Here is an 18422-nt window from a genome sequence, read left to right on the forward strand (position 1 = left end):
GTAGATGAAGAACAATGTTTCATATTCCAATATGTGGAGTCAGTAAGAGTTTATTATGTAGATGAAGAACAATGTTTCATATTCCAATATGTGGAGTCAGTAAGAGTTTATTTGTAGATGAAAAACAATGTTTCAATATGTGGAGTCAGTGAGAGTTTATTTGTAGATGAAGAACAATGTTTCATATTCCAATATGTGAAGTCAGTAAGAGTTTATTTGTAGATGAAGAACAATGTTTCAATATGTGGAGTCAGTAAGAGTTTGATTGTTAGACTTTAACTTATTCCTCTCACAATTCATCTTATTATTATTAAATTAAATTCTAATGAACGAGAGATAAGCTGCGCGTCACAAAAACCAAATTCTTTTTTCAACTGTATGATTTAAAAATAATAAGCAGGAACCTAATAACCATATGTAGTGAAGCATTGTCTCTTTCTATTTGTTTCTATATTCTTAAAACTACAAACCACACCGAGAAGCAAGTTATTTTTTGACATTTTTATTTTACAAGTCAGGCGGTATTTCAAACGCAACAGACGTTTCTAAACTTTAATCATACACAGCTTATAGTTTCATATATGTCACAGTGTAAATAGAATCTTTCACTTGTCTGTTCTAAGGCCTAGAACACTTTGTGGATAGTTTTCTCTTTTGTTAGGAGATACGGAATCGAAAGGACCAGCCACAAGTTTCACCACAACTGGAAGAACAGTCACACGTCTCAACACATTTGACAGGACTAGCTACAAGTTTGATAACATCCGACAGGACCAATCAAAATCTTCATTACAACTGATAGAACCAACTATAAGTTTCACCACACCTGGAAGGACCAGTCACAAGCTTCATCACACTTTACAGGACCAGTCACAAGTTTCACCACATCTGAAAGAATCACCTAAAAGCTTCATCACATCTGAAAAGGACTTGTCATAAGTTTCATCACATCTGACAGGACCAGCCACTAGTTTCACTCTATCCGGGTGTCAAAAAGGCCGCTTGTGTAAGAAGTTGTCTTTGTAACTAGTACAGAAAACTAGCTTAAACAAGACAACACTTTCTTCACCATATGACTCCACAAAAATATCCTGAGATGCAAAGGGTAAAAAACAGTTTCATCTTTAGTGGCCACTTATAAGAATTAGAGCTTTGTAGTCACTAGCCTCGCCGTTTCTTATCAGAACGACCCTATTGAGAATTCTATTATTTCTCGCATCAGTTAGGCTTAAGATAGCAAAGGTTCTCTTTGTTTGGTTTAATGACCATCCCTAAGGAAGAGTCATAATACTAAAGTTCCATTTAACAACCATCGTTCTATTCAATGTTTCGCTTCTTCCATCCCACAAGAGAAACTCTGACAATATTCCTTGAATCGTAACAGCTACCAAGAATATTTTCGATCTCCCTATTTACACACGACGTCGTCAGCTTGGCAGTGGCCCTCTGGGGGCGATAGGAAGAGGCGACCATTTTCACAAACACACAACTGATAAATGCCTGCGTATGTACGACCTCTGGTGGTTGGAAGGGCAATTTTGATGTTCTTCAGTTCAATCTTTTCTGAATCGAACCAAATCTGAAATTAAAACGAAATTATTATAAATCCATAAGTTCTGTTGAAATACGTCAGTTGTTAAATAAATATCTCGGTTGCTAGTACTGGCGTGAAAAATAACAACCAAAACTACTGGAAATGTTATTCTAAAGATCTTCGGAGAAGATGTGAAAGATTTGTTTTACTTTCAACTACTATCTGCAGACAGATGCTTGTTTGGATGTAGTACAATGTTACACGAGAGCTACATTCGCCATCTTTCCCGAATATGGAAGAGATATATACCACATGTAAGATAGCAAACCAACGACTTCTACCGCTAACTGTTGACCAATTTTAATCATATACTGGGATGAATAGTCACATTATAACATCCCGACGGATGAACGGTGATGTTCTGTGACGAGATTCGAACCCACGACCTACAAAGTGCAAATCGAGCGCCATCAGGTCGTACAAGGTCAGGCAGCAAATAACAAAAACTATCCATTGAAAATCTCTTGTAGAATTAGTTTAAACCAATATCTATTAATCCGTGATGACGAGAAAACCCACTTGTGGATAAAATTATATATTTAAAACGGCTGGTATGGGTAGAGAAAGCACTATTGATTTAAAAAACTATATTTCTACAAGAGACGTTATGTGATATACATTTAAAGGAAATTATAACCAAGTAATCACCACTACGTAGGGAAGAATGTGGGTCAATTATCTTACATAATTTAAACCACCAGAATGTAGGAAATAGTACAAGGTACATCATGTTACGTCATTTAAAACACAAAATAATGTACTTTGTAAGGACGTGTAGTTGTTGTATATTGTAACGAAAACTAAAGCTTGTATCACTGAGTTCGACAAATGTAAATGAAATGTAATTCTTTATGGTTACCTTTCCTTCCTTCGACCGTAAAGTCAAATCTTTGCGACAGGCGGCAGTAATATCACCTGCTCTCGACTCTATGGCCACGCCCTCTGGCGCTCCAACTTTTAAAGTTCGTGTAGGTGATTCTAGCCTGGGTAAAAAAAGATGTGTCAGCACAAAATCTATCACATGGAAACGGGCGGAGGCTGATAAGAAACGATAATACCAGTGATTTGGTTTTATCCTATCAGTGACTTAAAGTTACTGTGTCTTACTTAAAACTACGTATCAGTCGTGACATTTTACTAAATACATACTATAGTGAGTTAACGGTAGCAGTCATTACATATATTATTGTCAGTTAACGGTACCAGTCATTACATATATTATTGTCAGTTAACGGTACCAGTCATTACATATATTATTGTCAGTTAACGGTACCAGTCATTACATATATTACTGTCAGTTACCAGTATCAGTCATTACATATATTACTGTCAGTTAACGGTACCAGTCATTACATATATTACTGTCAGTTAACGGTATCAGTCATTACATATATTAATATCAGTTAACGGTACCAGTCATTACATATATTAATATCAGTTAACGGTACCAGTCATTACACATATTACTGTCAGTTAACGGTACCAGTCATTACATATATTACTGTCAGTTAACAGTACCAGTCATTACATATATTACTGTCAGTTAACAGTACCAGTCATTACATATATTATTGTCAGTTAACAGTACCGGTCATTACATATATTACTGTCAGTTAACAGAACCGGTACTTGTTTTCGATAAGATAGATCTAGTTAATAAGTAGTTTTGAAACGTGATTGTAAATGTTTGATAACATTATCTGTTAAAGATTGTGTGCTATTTGACAATAATCGTTAAACTGGAGTGTTCACATAAACAATCAAACTCGGTAATAGTTTGTAGCTGTTGTTTGTTCCTGTTTATGTGTCAGTTAGATTAAATTCTGTTACAAACCTCAGTTGTTGAAATGATTCAGACCGCACGAGAGGAGTTTGGATTGAACCGTCAAATATAACACCCCCTGAACCTGGTAAAAGAGAAAAGAGCTAATTATAAGTACATAAACCCTTGATCTTGTGAAGAAACGGGTTATATAAAGATACATAACTTGTCGTTTCTGAGAAGAAAGACGCGGGATATTTTGATATATATTCAACTTTCTTTATCATTTTTGATGACAGTTATTGTGATATATTGTATTAGAAAACTTCAGAACGGGTTGCAAGCGTTCCATTTCAACAAGGTTCGAACCCCATATTATAGAATTATAAACCCTTTACTTTAACGATAAGACACCAGAGAACTATCGTAAGATGTCAACATATTCATAGATTACTTACTGACCTCGGTTTAGAATTCTGAACAAATGAAAGTTTGTTTATATTGTCTTTAGGGGAATGTAACACGAAATACAAAAGCTGCTGTGTAAGGGTTAAAATTACCCTTCTAAATTAGAATCTTCAGCGGAGTGATACAATGTAAACATTGGTACAGAAGCTCAGAAGGGCCATACTAAGAAAAGCATAACTGAAAAGAGAAACACATCGCATCATCAAACATTCTATTTTAAAATGCTACTGTAATAACAAACTTAATTAGAAAGAAAGGCCTAAAAAGTGTACGATACATAACGTCTGTTCAACTTGATACAGCCACGTACAATACACAACGTCTGTTCAACGTGATACGGCCACGTACAATACACAACGTCTGTTCAACGTGATACGGCCACGTACAATACACGTGTGTTCAACTTGATACAGCCACGTACAATACACAATGTCTGTTCAACTTGATACGGCCACGTACAATACACAACGTCTGTTCAACTTGATACGGCCACGTGCAATACACAACGTCTGTTCAACTTGATACAGCCACGTACAATACACAACGTCTGTTCAACTTGATACGGCCATGTACAATACACAACGTCTGTTCAACTTGATAGGGCCACGTACAATACACAACGTCTGTTCAACGTGATACGGCCACGTACAATACACAACGTCTGTTCAACTTGATACGGCCACGTACAATACACAACGTCTGTTCAACTTGATACAGCCACGTACAATCTAATCGTTATATCACATTGAAAATCGATTCTAATCAATTAATCACTGTTTGTATAGCAGGCACTCAATTCTTTTAAAAATGCTGAAAATAAATAATTTTATTAATTACTTGATACAAAACACGCTAAATTAACAAAAGTAAGACACAAATCGAAGTGGATCTATTTATCAGATTAATTTTTGGCCTTTTTTGACTTTCATATAAGTTGATAGAATTTTACGTGTTTTCTTTGATTCGTCCTACTTAAAGAAGAATCTCTCACACATGCGTGATTAACAGAGCCTCGTTTTCAGATATTGGTTCCAAAGTTTTATTTTTAAGATTGTTGAAGTATTGTTTTTAGGACATTATAGCAATTTAAAAATAGCTTTTACATAAAGTTATAAGGAAGATGATCAAACAGAAATGTGCAAACACGATAAAAGAATGACAGAAAACTAAAATAGTTGTTTGTGAGTCATGAACAAACGATGCGACTTACAAACCAACAATAGATATACTCGTTTTAGATAGAAATATTTTTATACGGAAAACTCAGAAATGAAGATAACAAACAACTGTGTAACTACACAGTTTTATTATTAATGTAAGAACAAACCTAACGTATCTTTAGAAACGTTCAAACACAATGACAGACAGCTGGATTGAAATACTACTACTGTCCACAAAGAAACCAAGAAATGAAATGACAGACAGCAGAATTGAAATATTATTACTGTCCAGAAAGTTTATTTGTTTGTTTTTTAGAATTTCGCACAAAGCTACTCGAGGGCTATCTCTGCTAGCCGTCCCTAATTTAGCAGTGTAAGACTAGAGGGAAGACAGCTAGTCATCACCACCCACCGCCAACTCTTGGGTTACTCTTTTACCAACGAATAGTGGGATTGACCGTAACATTATAACGCCCCCCATGGCTGAAATGGCAAGCATGTTTGGCGCGACGAGGATGCGAACCCGCGACCCTCAGATTATGAGTCGCACGCCTTAACACGCTTGGCCATGCCGGGCCATCTGTCCAGAAAGAAACCAAGTGATTAAATGACAGACAGCAGGGCTGAAATATTATTACTGTCCCGAAAGAAACCACGTGACACGTGATAACGAGAAAACCACTTGAAGTAAATATGCATTCTTAAGACGATTGGTATTAGTATGAAAACTTTAATTTAAATAAACTACAAAACAACGTTTTAACCTGCTTAGGTGACCTTCAGGTTAATAAAGGTTAAATATCAAGTCTCAGTTTACGGAGAAATATCTCATGCCCGTGGAAACTAATGTTTTACAGTAAGTTGAACTAAATAGGTATAAATACGAATGAACGATCTCTTTAATTTAACAGATATTATTTTGTTTTTCTGGTGGAAATAAACATTACTAAGATGAGTGAGTTTTTCGTAGAGCAAAGCGACATCAGGTTATCTGCTGAGTCCACCGAGGGGAATGAAACCCGTAATTTTAGTACTGTCATTCAGAAGACTTACCGCGAAACCAGCAGGGGACTACTGAGATGAACGCCACTATAACGGTGCAATAAAAATGTGTAATTGTGAGTAAGAAATGGAAGTTTTCTTATTTTACACTTTACAGCTGTTTCGTTTCTCTAAAATAAGGCTTACATGAAAATGTGAAAAATGTGGTTGCGGACAAACAAGTATATTATTACACGTTAAGGTGCTATGAATTCATGATGAAAGGAAACCATCGTGCGTGCACTGCATAATCAAATTCAGTTGACCAAACCTGTCCACTGTCGCATTGTCCTTAATAGCAAAGCAAACAAGAACGTACAAGGTGCCAGCTTCTTTCTGAGGTTACGCTACCTTCGTATATCATCTGGTATTCTCTGGATTGTTTTGAAATATTTATATATATCATCTAGTATTCTATGGATTATCTTTAAATATTTATATTATATTTATATCATCTAGTATTCTATGGATTATCTTTAAATATTTATATTATATTTATATCATCTAGTATTCTATGGATTATCATGAAATATATGTGTATATTTATATCATCTAGTATTGTATTGATTATCTTGAAATATATATGTGTATATTTATATCATCTAGTATTGTATTGATTATCTTGAAATATATATGTGTATATTTATATCATCTAGTATTCTATGGATTATCTTGAAATATCTATATACACTGCTGGCCAAAATCTTAAGGCCAATGAACATAAGGAAAAAATATGCATTTTTCGTTGTTAGACTCAACCACTTATTTGAGTAGAGCTTCGAAAGATGAAAATAAGAAAAGAGAAAATAAAAATAAAAAACTTTTATAGCATTTACTATGGAAAATGTGAACCTATGAAATTAGCCTAAATACTAGCTGGTCAAAAGTTTAAGACCATACTGAAACGAAGCGTTAATCAGTAAACACGTAACGAAATTTAGTTATTCGTGTTCAAGCATTAGCGTTGTCAACATCTCCCACTGACATCTGTGTTACATTGGGTTACAACATGGCAGAGGTGAAAAAGATGACAGAGTTTGAACATGATCTTAAACTTTTGACCAGCTAGTATTTAGGCTAATTTCATAGTGTTCACATTTTCCCTGTTAAATGCTATAAAAGTTTTTTAATTTTATTTTCCCTTTTATTATTTTGATCTTTCGAAGTTCTACTCAAATAAGTGGTTGAGTCTAACAACGAAAAATGCATATTTTTTCCTTATGTTCATTGGCCTTAAGATTTTGGCCAGCAGTGTATATAGATATATACCATCTGGTATTCTATGGATTATCTTCAAATATTTATATGTATATTTTTTATCACTTGGTATTCTATGGATATCTTGAAATATATATATTTATATCATCTAGTATTCTCTTGGAATGTTCTATATGTATATATTTTCTAGTATTCTACGGATAATCCTGATATAATTGTCTTTATCCTATGTATTGATTGAGGCTGACTGTTAACACACAGTGAATGCCCATGTAGTTCTGATATCTCACTAGAAGAAAAGTTGTGAAAGATGTAAGAAGGATGAAGTGAAAACTGCCAGAAATTTGCATTAAGGAACGTAGTACCCGATCTACTAATAGGAGAAGAATGGTTTCTATTATGGTACATTTTGATATCGAACAATGGAAACCGTTTTATGGCGTTAGTTGCCAACACAAATCACTCTAGCTGACAACTTAACAGGCCCATTAGTGACTTGGGAGAGTGACTGTAAAACTTGTTATAATATAGGCAAGCTAGTCGCTCCAGTAGTTTTATGGTTAAAAAGAGGTCCTCAGACGCTTTCCTAGAATCTATGGGTTTGTTAAGCGAATAAAACACTGAACTTTGCAGTCTGTTGGACTAACAAGCCTCAATTCTCGATGTAACATTTCTGGTCGTTTTGAGATCAAACATTAAACTTTAAAAAGAAAGTGAAAATGGAAAGGAAGACATGGTTTCCTCGTTCAAAAGAAGACAATATCGATACAACATCGATAATTTTAAACTCACAAGACATGTAAAAGAAACCATGTTACTATTCGTTTCCTAACACTTATATAAAACGTTTATTTTAGTATCAGTGGTTCTGTTCTGTACATTTAATAAAATATGTAGTGTGAGAGCGTTTATCTTTCTGTTAATATTTGCTGTTCTTAGTATAATGATAAGATATTCTATTATTCTACGTTGGGGCTCTTCCCGGGAATAGTGGGTTATCTGGTAGAAACTAGAGATAGGCCTAACAACCCAGTCGATTAGATACTAGTTGGTAATTTAAAGAAAGTACGCCTAACAACCCAGTCGATTAGACACTAGTTGGTATTTTAAGAAAGTACGCATAACAACCCAGTCGATTAGACACTAGTTGGTAATTTAAAGAAAGTACGCCTAACAACCCAGTCGATTAGACACTAGTTGGTAATTTAAAGAAAGTACGCCTAACAACCCAGTCGATTAGACACTAGTTGGTAATTTAAAGAAAGTACGCCTAACAACCCAGTCGATTAGACACTAGTTGGTAATTTAAAGGAGATAGGCCTAGTAACCCAGTTGATTACACGTTAGTTGGTAATTTAAATGAGATAGGCCTAGTAACCCAGTCGATTACACGTTAGTTGGTAATTTAAATGAGATAGGCCTAGTAACCCAGTCGATTACACGTTAGTTGGTAATTTAAATGAGATAGGCCTAGTAACCCAGTCGATTACACGTTAGTTGGTAATTTAAATGAGATAGGCCTAGTAACCCAGTCGATTACACGTTAGTTGGTAATTTAAAGGAGATAGGCCTAGTAACCCAGTCGATTAGATAATAGTTGGTAATTTGTATTAGGTAGGCCTGTCAACCTAGTCGTTTAGACGCAATTGCTAATTTAAATTACGAAAATAAATTTTTCCAAGAAACATTATAAACAAAATGTCGATAATCGGAAACAAACTCTGGAAATGGGTTTGAACAAATACAGTGTTATAGCCAACTGAGTTATCGCAAAGTAAAAACTGTCCACCTCCCCACTTCCACTCTTACACTTATAATATTTTTTTAATGTTTGTTTGTTTGTTTCTTTTTGAATTTCGCGCAAAGCTACACGACGGATGTCTGCACTAGCCATCCTTAATTTAGCAGTGTAAGATTACATGGAAGATCACTCACCGTCAACTCTTGGGCTACTTTTTTACCAACGAATAGTGGGACTGACTGTATCGTTAAAACATACCCACGCCTGAAAGGGAGAGTATGTTTGGCTTGACGGTGAATCGAACCCGCAACCTTCAGATTACGAGACAAGCACCCTAACAATCTGGTCATATTGGGTCGTTTTTTATTATAAATTTTAACACTACATTGTATTCTTGGATAGCTCAGTCGATTGTAGACAAACTATTGTAAACATACCTACTGTAATATACAGGTTTAAAACAATCAGGACAGGACTGTAATTAAACTGTGTTATAAATATACCTACTGTAATATACAGGTTTAAAACGATCAAGACAGGTCTGTAACCAAACTGTGTTATAAATATACCTACTGTAATATACAGGTTTAAAACGATCAGAACAGGACTATAACTAAACTGTGTTATAAATATACCTACTGTAATATACAGGTTTAAAACGATCAGGTCAGGACTATAACCAAACTGTGTTATAAATATACCTACTGTAATATACAGGTTTAAAACGATCAGGACAGGACTATAACCAAACTGTGTTATAAATATACCTACTGTAATATACAGGTTTAAAACGATCAGGACAGGACTGTAACCAAACTGTGTTATAAATATACCTACTGTAATATACAGGTTTAAAACGATTAAGACAGGTCTGTAACCAAACTGTGTTGTAAACATACTTCCTGTAAAACATAGGTTTAAAACGTTTACTAGAGGATAATGACCAAGTTTGTCATAGATCCTGACAGTCAATAGAAACTAACAGATTTTATAAGTAAAGCAGTTTCTATCCGGCATTTTTTTCCAGTCCGAAAATTAGGAATTATTTAACATGTCCAAAATCTTTTAAATATCTGTTTTCGACATATTTGTCACTGTTTATAATATTGTAGCTGAGAAACAAGATAAAAAACTGTTTTACATTTACGAAAGTTTTATTAATGTTAGATCCAGATAAGATTGGTCATGTATCTTACAACCAACGTTTTATTTCTTAATCAAACACACAAACGTTTTTCTATTTATCTTCTGTACGAATGACATTCTCCGACAATAATACTGAGTTACGATAAAGACTAAATCGGAACATACCACTGACTCGGAACTTGTCGGCTGCCACCATGACCTCATCACGATCTACTCGGAAGACCACACGCCCTTCACGTTCTTTTATTAGAAATTCTTCCGTGATTGACTCTACAACCGAGTTGCCTAGAAACAAGAAGAGAAAACCAACCTATAGCGTGATGTAATTTCAGAAATATATTATTTTTGATCGTCTGTTACTAAGCTACAAATCGGGCTGAATTTCACAAATTTAGAGTTGTAAACCCTGAACGCAGAAAACACTCTGACCAAAACACATATTGGAGGTAAAGTGTTTATATGGCATTATTACCACATGAGTAGTAAATGAGCTATGCACAAAGCTATAACGAGAAATTCCATTACGTGACATGCAAGAAAAAGACATTATAACAATACACTTAATTACATGATATGTAAGAACAGTAACAACACATTTCATAACACTACATGTGAGAACAGGAAAGTATAACAATACATTTAATTACAGGAGATTACAATAATACATTCCATTACATGACGTGGAACAACATGAGATTGAAACACTACGTTCAATTATTGGCATTGAAGAATAGAACATTGTAACAATATATTCCATTACATAACGTGGAATAACAGAATACTATAATAATAATCATCACATGACAAAAAAACAGGATATTATAAGAATGTATTTCATTACATAATATATTGGAACAGAAGATTATAACATTATGTTTCATTACATGGAAGAACAGCGATGTTTTAATGATACAATCCACTGCATGAGATAAAAGGACACCAAGGTTATACATGACATGAAAGAACAGCGAGGTTATAACAGTACATTCCAATACATTACATGAAAGAACAGCGAGGTTATAATAGTACATTCCAATACATGACATGAAAGAACAGCGAGGTTATAACAGTACATTCCAATACATGACATGAAAGAACAGCGAGGTTATAACAGTACATTCCAATACATGACATGAAAGAACAGCGAGGTTATAACAGTACATTCCAATACATGACATGAAGGAACAGCGAGGTTATAACAGTACATGACATGAAAGAACAGAGAGGTTATAACAGTACATTTCAATACATGACATGAAAGAACAGCATATTCCAATGCATGACATGAAAGAACAGCGAGTATATTTATAACAGACATTCCTATCCATGACATGAAAGAGAAGTAAGGTTATAATGATACATTCCAATACATTATATGGAAAAACACTAAGGTTATAATAAGATATTCTCTTACAAGATACGAAGAAATAGTAGTGTCATAATAATACATTCCAATACACGACATGAAAGAACAGCGAAGTTATATTGTAACATGTGACAATGTGTTAAAAATTAAGAAAATATTTAAGTTATTGAGAAGGTTCAGCTGTTAGAAATAATAGTTAACAGAATTATAACAAGTGATATTTACTGTCTAGAAGATAAAATAACTTTTTACTTGAGTCCACTGAAAAACTATCTACTCTCAAACCTGGTTAGCTTTATTTCAGAGAAACTTTCTTAAACCGTAGTTAGTTGTAAATATTCTTAATAAATTAATAATTTTAACCTAAGATACTGGATAACTTTTAGTATATTGAGGTTTGCAGGAACAATTGTAAATCTTCTTATTGTAAAAAAAAAACGAACTTAATCACCAAAAGTCAGACATATAACTGTGTGAAAGTAAAACGGTTATTACATACCAACAAAAATTCGGTTCGTAATCAACCCTTTATTATTTCTTGCATTAATTGTTACATTCTCTGAAGATTCCACTTTCAGGGGTTCATCCTAAGACACGGGAAAAAAATATCTCATTTAGTCAATGAAATAGGAGGAAGAAGGAATTCCAAACAAAAAGTTGACATTTATTACCATGAGAAACAGTACTTTTCAGTTCCTTCATATTTTTTTTTATGTTTGACTCAAGTCAAATATTATTCAGCATAATTGCTAACAAATAAACCATGCCAGCACATTAATTGAAAAGAATACACTAAAATCATAAAAATGTTAATCATAAATCATTCCATTAAGAATTCAAACATGAGACCAGAACATTTAATTACTCAGGAGAAATTTAATTTCATGAGATCTTGTAAGAGAAGAGTTGAAAGATTAATCTACTAAAAAAGAAAACGTGGAATGGCCCATAAGACTGAAACAGAAGTTTGAATTACAAGAGGGAAACAGTTTAACTTTAAAAGTAATTATCAGACATTAATAACAATCGTATGTCTATAATTAAACAAGAACTCAAGAAGCTGATACTGGAGATTTAACATAAACAGTCATGTAGTGTAGCTGATACTGGAGATTTAACATAAACAGACATGCAGTGTACCTGAGACTGGAGATTTAACATAAACAGTCATGTAGTGTAGCTGAGACTGGACATTTAACATAAACAGACATGTAGTGTAGCTGAGACTGGAGATTTAACATCACAAGACATGCAGTGTAGCTGAGACTGGAGATTTAACATCACAAGACATGCAGTGTACCTGAGACTGGAGATTTAACATAAACAGTCATGTAGTGTAGCTGAGACTGGACATTTAACATCACAAGACATGCAGTGAAGCTGAGACTGGAGATTTAACATCACAAGACATGCAGTGAAGCTGAGACTGGAGATTTAAGATCACAAGAAATGCAGTGAACCTGAGTCTGGAGATTTAACATCACAAGACATGCAGTGAAGCTGAGATTGGACATTTAACATCACCAGACATGTAGTGTACCTGAGACTGGAGATTTAGCATATACAAACAGGCATGTAGTGTAGCTGAGACTAGAGATATAATATATAAAAACAGATATATAGTGTAGATGGATGAGGCTGGATATTTAACATGTACAAACAGACACGTAGTGTAACTGAGACTGGAGTTTTAATATATAGAAATAGATATCAAGTGTAGCTGAAACTGGAAGTTTAATATATAGAAATAGACATCAAGTGTAGCTGAGACTGGAAGTTTAATATATAGAAATCGACATCAAGCGTAGCTGAAACTGGAGATTTAACATACAGAGACACGTAGTGTAGCTGAGACTGAAGATTTAATATATAGAAATAGATATCAAGTGTAGCTGAGACTGGAAGTTTAATATATAGAAATAGACATCAAGTGTAGCTGAAACTGGAGATTTAACATACAGAGGCACGTAGTCTAGCTGAGACTGAAGATTTAATATATAGAAATAGATATCAAGTGTAACTGAGACTGGATATTTAACATACACAAAGAGAGATGTAGTGTAGCTTAGATTACAGCTTTAATATACACAAACATAGACGTAGTGTAGCTCAGACATACTGTTTGATCAAGGTCTACATACAGTTTTAACACAAGTGTATGTTGACAGAAGAAATCATATAATGTATTTTAAAATAACATCGCGTTTTTACTAATAATTTATTTTTATTTTACTTATGGATTGTGAGTATTTCTTTATTAGAAGTTACAGCATTGACGAATATTTTAAAAATAGGTTTAACGTTTCGTTCATTCACACGGTTACTGTCTTGCCTACTTGAGAATGATCAGTGTGAAAGTTATAACTTGTAATAAATTAATATGTTCTTATATTCAACATTCAACCACCTTCTCTGTAATAAGAAGTGAACACTAATAAAAATATGTCAACAACATATTCACAAAGAAGAAAATATTTATTCAAAAGTGAACACTAGTCCTTGCACTGCTAGCCCTAAGGAAGACGTAATGGTGAAACGTTGTCTAAAGTAGTTTATTATCATCATTTATTTCAAATTAAAGGTCGTATTTTTGCAGCTTTATTACCAAAACTTCTAAGGCCTTCTAGTTATACACTACAAATTCTGCAAAAGAATAAAAGTGAAAACAAAAATGTGAGTTTTGGGAACATTCCAAAGAAATATATAGATAGACGTGCTCTGAAATACAGTTCTAACCAGATATATAAATACGTATAGTTTAAAAAAGAAAAGAAAGAAAAAATCATTAAAACATCTACAAAAATATTCATTAAATTTTCATTTAAAGTGTCGCCATCTATTTCTGTTCACTGAAGATTCTTCAGACCGAAGAAACTTAATGTTCTTACAAAGTTAGAAAACTATGACATCTAATCTTGAAAAGACGATCATTTAGGCTCATTCATAAAATGTATTAAGATATACTAACAACAACCTTTCACAATTACTAAAGCAAACGTATTATTATCCATCACGCAACAGATTTAATCAATTATATTCCGAAGTCTAACATTACAGTTGTTATTATAGAAATACATCTTTCTTCACAAGTCTAACATTACAGTTGTTATTATAGAACTACATCTTTCTTCACAAGTATAACATTTCAGTTGTTATTACAGAACTACATCATTCCTCACGAGTCGAAAATTACAGTTGTTATTACAGAACTACATCTTTCTTCGAAAGTCTAACATTTCAGTTGTTATTACAGAACTACATCATTCTTCACAAGTCTAACATTACAGTTGTAATTATAGAACTATATCTTTCTTCACAAGTCTAACATAACAGTAGTTATTACAGAACTACATCTTTCTTCGAAAGTCTAACATTACAGTTGTTATTACAGAACTATATCTTTCTTCACAAGTCTAACATTACAGTTGTTATTATAGAACTATATATTTCTTCACAAGTCTAACATTACAGTAGTTATTACAGAACTACATCTTTCTTCACAAGTCTAACATTACAGTAGTCATTACAGAACTACGTCTTTCTTCACAAGTCTAACATTACAGTTGTTATTAGAGAATTACATCTTTCTTCACAAGTCTAACATTTCAGTTGTTATTACATAATTACATCATTCTTCACAAGTCTAACATTACCGTTGTTATTATAGAACTACATCATTTTTCACAACTCTAACATTTCAGTTGTTATTACAGAATTACATCTTTCTTCACAAGTCTAACATTACAGTTGTTATTATAGAACTATATATTTTTTCACAAGTCTAACATTACAGTAGTTATTACAGAACTACATCTTTCTTCACAAGTCTAACATTACAGTAGTCATTATAGAACTACATAATTCTACATAAGTCTAACATTACAGTTGTTATTACAGAACTACGTCTTTCTTCACAAGTCTAACATAACAGTAGTTATTACAGAACTACATCTTTCTTCGAAAGTCTAACTTTACAGTTGTTATTACAAAACTATATCTTCACAAGTCTAACATTACAGTTGTTATTACAAAACTACATCATTCTTCAGAAGTCTAACATTTCAGGTATTATTACAGAACTACATCATTCTTCACAAGTCTAACATTACAGTTGTTATTATAGAACTATATCTTCACAAGTCTAACATTACAGTTGTTATTACAAAACTACATCATTCTTCAGAAGTCTAACATTTCAGGTGTTATTACAGAACTACATCATTCTTCACAAGTCTAACATTACAGTTGTTATTATAGAACTATATCTTTCTTTACACGTTTAACATTACAGTTGTTATTACAGAACTACATCTTTCTTCGAAAGTCTAACATTAAAGTTGTTATTACAGAACTATATCTTTCTTCACAAGTCTAACATTACAGTAGTTATTACAGAACTACATCATTCTTCATAAGTCTAACATTACAGTTGATATTACAGAACTACATCTTTCTTCACAAGTCTAACATTACAGTAGTCATTACAGAACTACGTCTTTCTTCACAAGTCTCACATTACAGTTGTTATTACATAACTACATCTTTCTTCACAAGTCTAACATTACAGTTGTTATTACAGAACTATATCTTTCTTCAGAAGTCTAACATTACAGTTGTTATTATAGAACTATATATTTCTTGACAAGTCTAACATTACAGTTGTTATTACAAAACTACATCATTCTTCACAAGTCTAACATTACAGTTGTTATTACAGAACTACATCTTTCTTCACAAGTCTAACATTACAGTAGTTATTACAGAACTACATCATTCTTCATAAGTCTAACATTACAGTAGTTATTACAGAACTACATCTTTCTTCATTAGTCTCACATTACAGTTGTTATTACAGAACTACATCTTTCCTAACAAATTTAACATGACAGTAGTTATTACAGAACTACATTTTTCTTCACAAATCTAACATTACAGTTGTTATTACAGAACTATATCTTTCTTCACAAGTCTAACATTACAGTTGTTATTACAGAATTATATCTTTCTTCAGAAGTTTAACATTACAGATATAATTATAGAACTATATATTTCTTTACAAGTCTAACATTACAGTTGTTATAATAGAACTATATCTTTCTTCACAAGTCTAACATTACAGTAGTTATTACAAAACTACATCATTTTTCACAAGTCTAACATTACAGTAGTTATTACAGAACAACATCTTTCTTCAAAAGTCTAACATTACAGTTGTTATTACAAAACTACTTCATTCTTCACAAGTCTAAAATTACAGTTGTTATTATAGAACTACATCTGTCTTCAGAAGTCTAACATTACAGTAGTTATTATACAACTACATTTGTCTTCACAAGTCTAACATTACAGTAGGTATTACAAAACTACATCATTCTTCAGAAGACTAACATTACAGTTGTTATTAGAGAACTATATCTATCTTCACAAATCTAACATTAGAGTTGTTATTGTAGAACTATATCTTTCTTCACAAGTCCAACATTACAGTTGTTATTATAGAACTATATATTTCTTCACAAGTCCAACATTATAGTAGTTATTACAAACTACATCATTCTTCATAAATCTCACATTACAGTTGTTATTACAGAACTACATCTTTCTTAACAAGTCTAACATGACAATATTTATTACAGAACTACATTTTTCTTAACAAGTCTAACATTACAGTTGTTATTATAAAACTATATCTTTCTTCAGAAGTTTAACATTACAGTTGTTATTATAGAACTATATATTTCTTTACAAGTCTCACATTACAGTTGTTATTAAAGAACTGTATATTTCTAAACAACTCTAAAATTACAGTTGTTATTATAGAACTATATCTTTCTTCAGAAGTCTAACATTACATTTGTTATTAATAACTACATCATTCTTCATAAGTCTAACATTACAGTTGTTATTACAGAACTACATCATTCTTCATAAGTCTCACATTACAGTTGTTATTAAAGAACTGCATCCTTCTAAACAACTCTAAAATTACAGTTGTTATTATAGAACTATATCTTTCTTCACAAGTCTAACATTACAGTTGTTATTACAGAACTACATCATTTTTCATAAGTCTCACATTACAGTAGTTATTACAGAACTTCATCTTTCTTCACAAGTCTAACATTACAGTTGTTATTACAGAACTTCATCTTTCTTCACAAGTCTAACATTACAGTTGTTATTACAGAATTATATCTTTATTCACAAGACTAACATTACAGTTGTTATTATAGAACTAGATATTTCTTCACAAGTCTAACATTACAGTAGTTATTCAGAACTATATATTTCTTCACAAGTCTAACATTACAATAGTTATTACAGAACTACATCATTCTTCACAAGTCTCACATTACAGTTGTTATTATAGAACTACATCTTTCTTAACAAGTCTAACATTACAGTTGTTATTACAAAACTACATCATTCTTCATAAATCTAACATTACTGTTGTTATTATAGAACTATATCTTTCTTCAGAAGTTTAACATTACAGTTGTAATTATAGAACTATATATTTCTGAACAAGTCTAACATTACAGTTGTTATTATAGAACTATATCTTTCTTCAGAAGTTTAACATTACAGTTGTAATTATAGAACTATATATTTCTTAACAAGTCTAACATAACAGTAGTTATTACAGAACTACATCTTTCTTCACAAGTCTAACATTACAATTGTTATTACAGAACTATATCTTTCGTCACAAGTCTCACATTACAGTTGTTATTATAGAACTACATCTTTCTTCACAAGTCTAACATTACAATTGTTATTACAGAACTACATCATTTTTCATAAGTCTCACATTACAGTTGTTATTATAGAACTACATCTGTCTTCACAAGTCTATCATTACAGAAGTTATTACAGAACTTCATCTTTCTTCACAAGTCTAACATTACAGTTGTTATTACAGAATT

At 32.5% G+C, this 18422-nt stretch overlaps 1 protein-coding gene across 2 annotated transcripts in view; it reads right to left on the reverse strand.

The window, feature by feature from the left end:
* Positions 1 to 486: 486 nt before the first annotated feature.
* LOC143230165 (zeta-sarcoglycan-like) overlaps positions 487 to 18422 on the reverse strand; it is a 392495-nt gene continuing 374559 nt past the window's right edge. For both annotated transcript variants that reach the window (XM_076463243.1, XM_076463244.1), the window contains exons 4-8: positions 11996 to 12083; positions 10296 to 10415; positions 3429 to 3501; positions 2454 to 2577; positions 487 to 1579 (exon numbers count right to left, since the gene is read on the reverse strand). In XM_076463243.1, coding sequence (XP_076319358.1) covers positions 1409 to 1579; positions 2454 to 2577; positions 3429 to 3501; positions 10296 to 10415; positions 11996 to 12083 — 576 coding nt within the window. In that variant the 3' untranslated portion in view covers positions 487 to 1408. The remainder of the gene's footprint in view (positions 1580 to 2453; positions 2578 to 3428; positions 3502 to 10295; positions 10416 to 11995; positions 12084 to 18422) is intronic.

This window comes from Tachypleus tridentatus, chromosome 10 (genome assembly GCF_004210375.1).
Source record: "Tachypleus tridentatus isolate NWPU-2018 chromosome 10, ASM421037v1, whole genome shotgun sequence".
In the NCBI taxonomy this organism is placed as follows: Eukaryota; Metazoa; Arthropoda; class Merostomata; order Xiphosura; family Limulidae; genus Tachypleus; species Tachypleus tridentatus.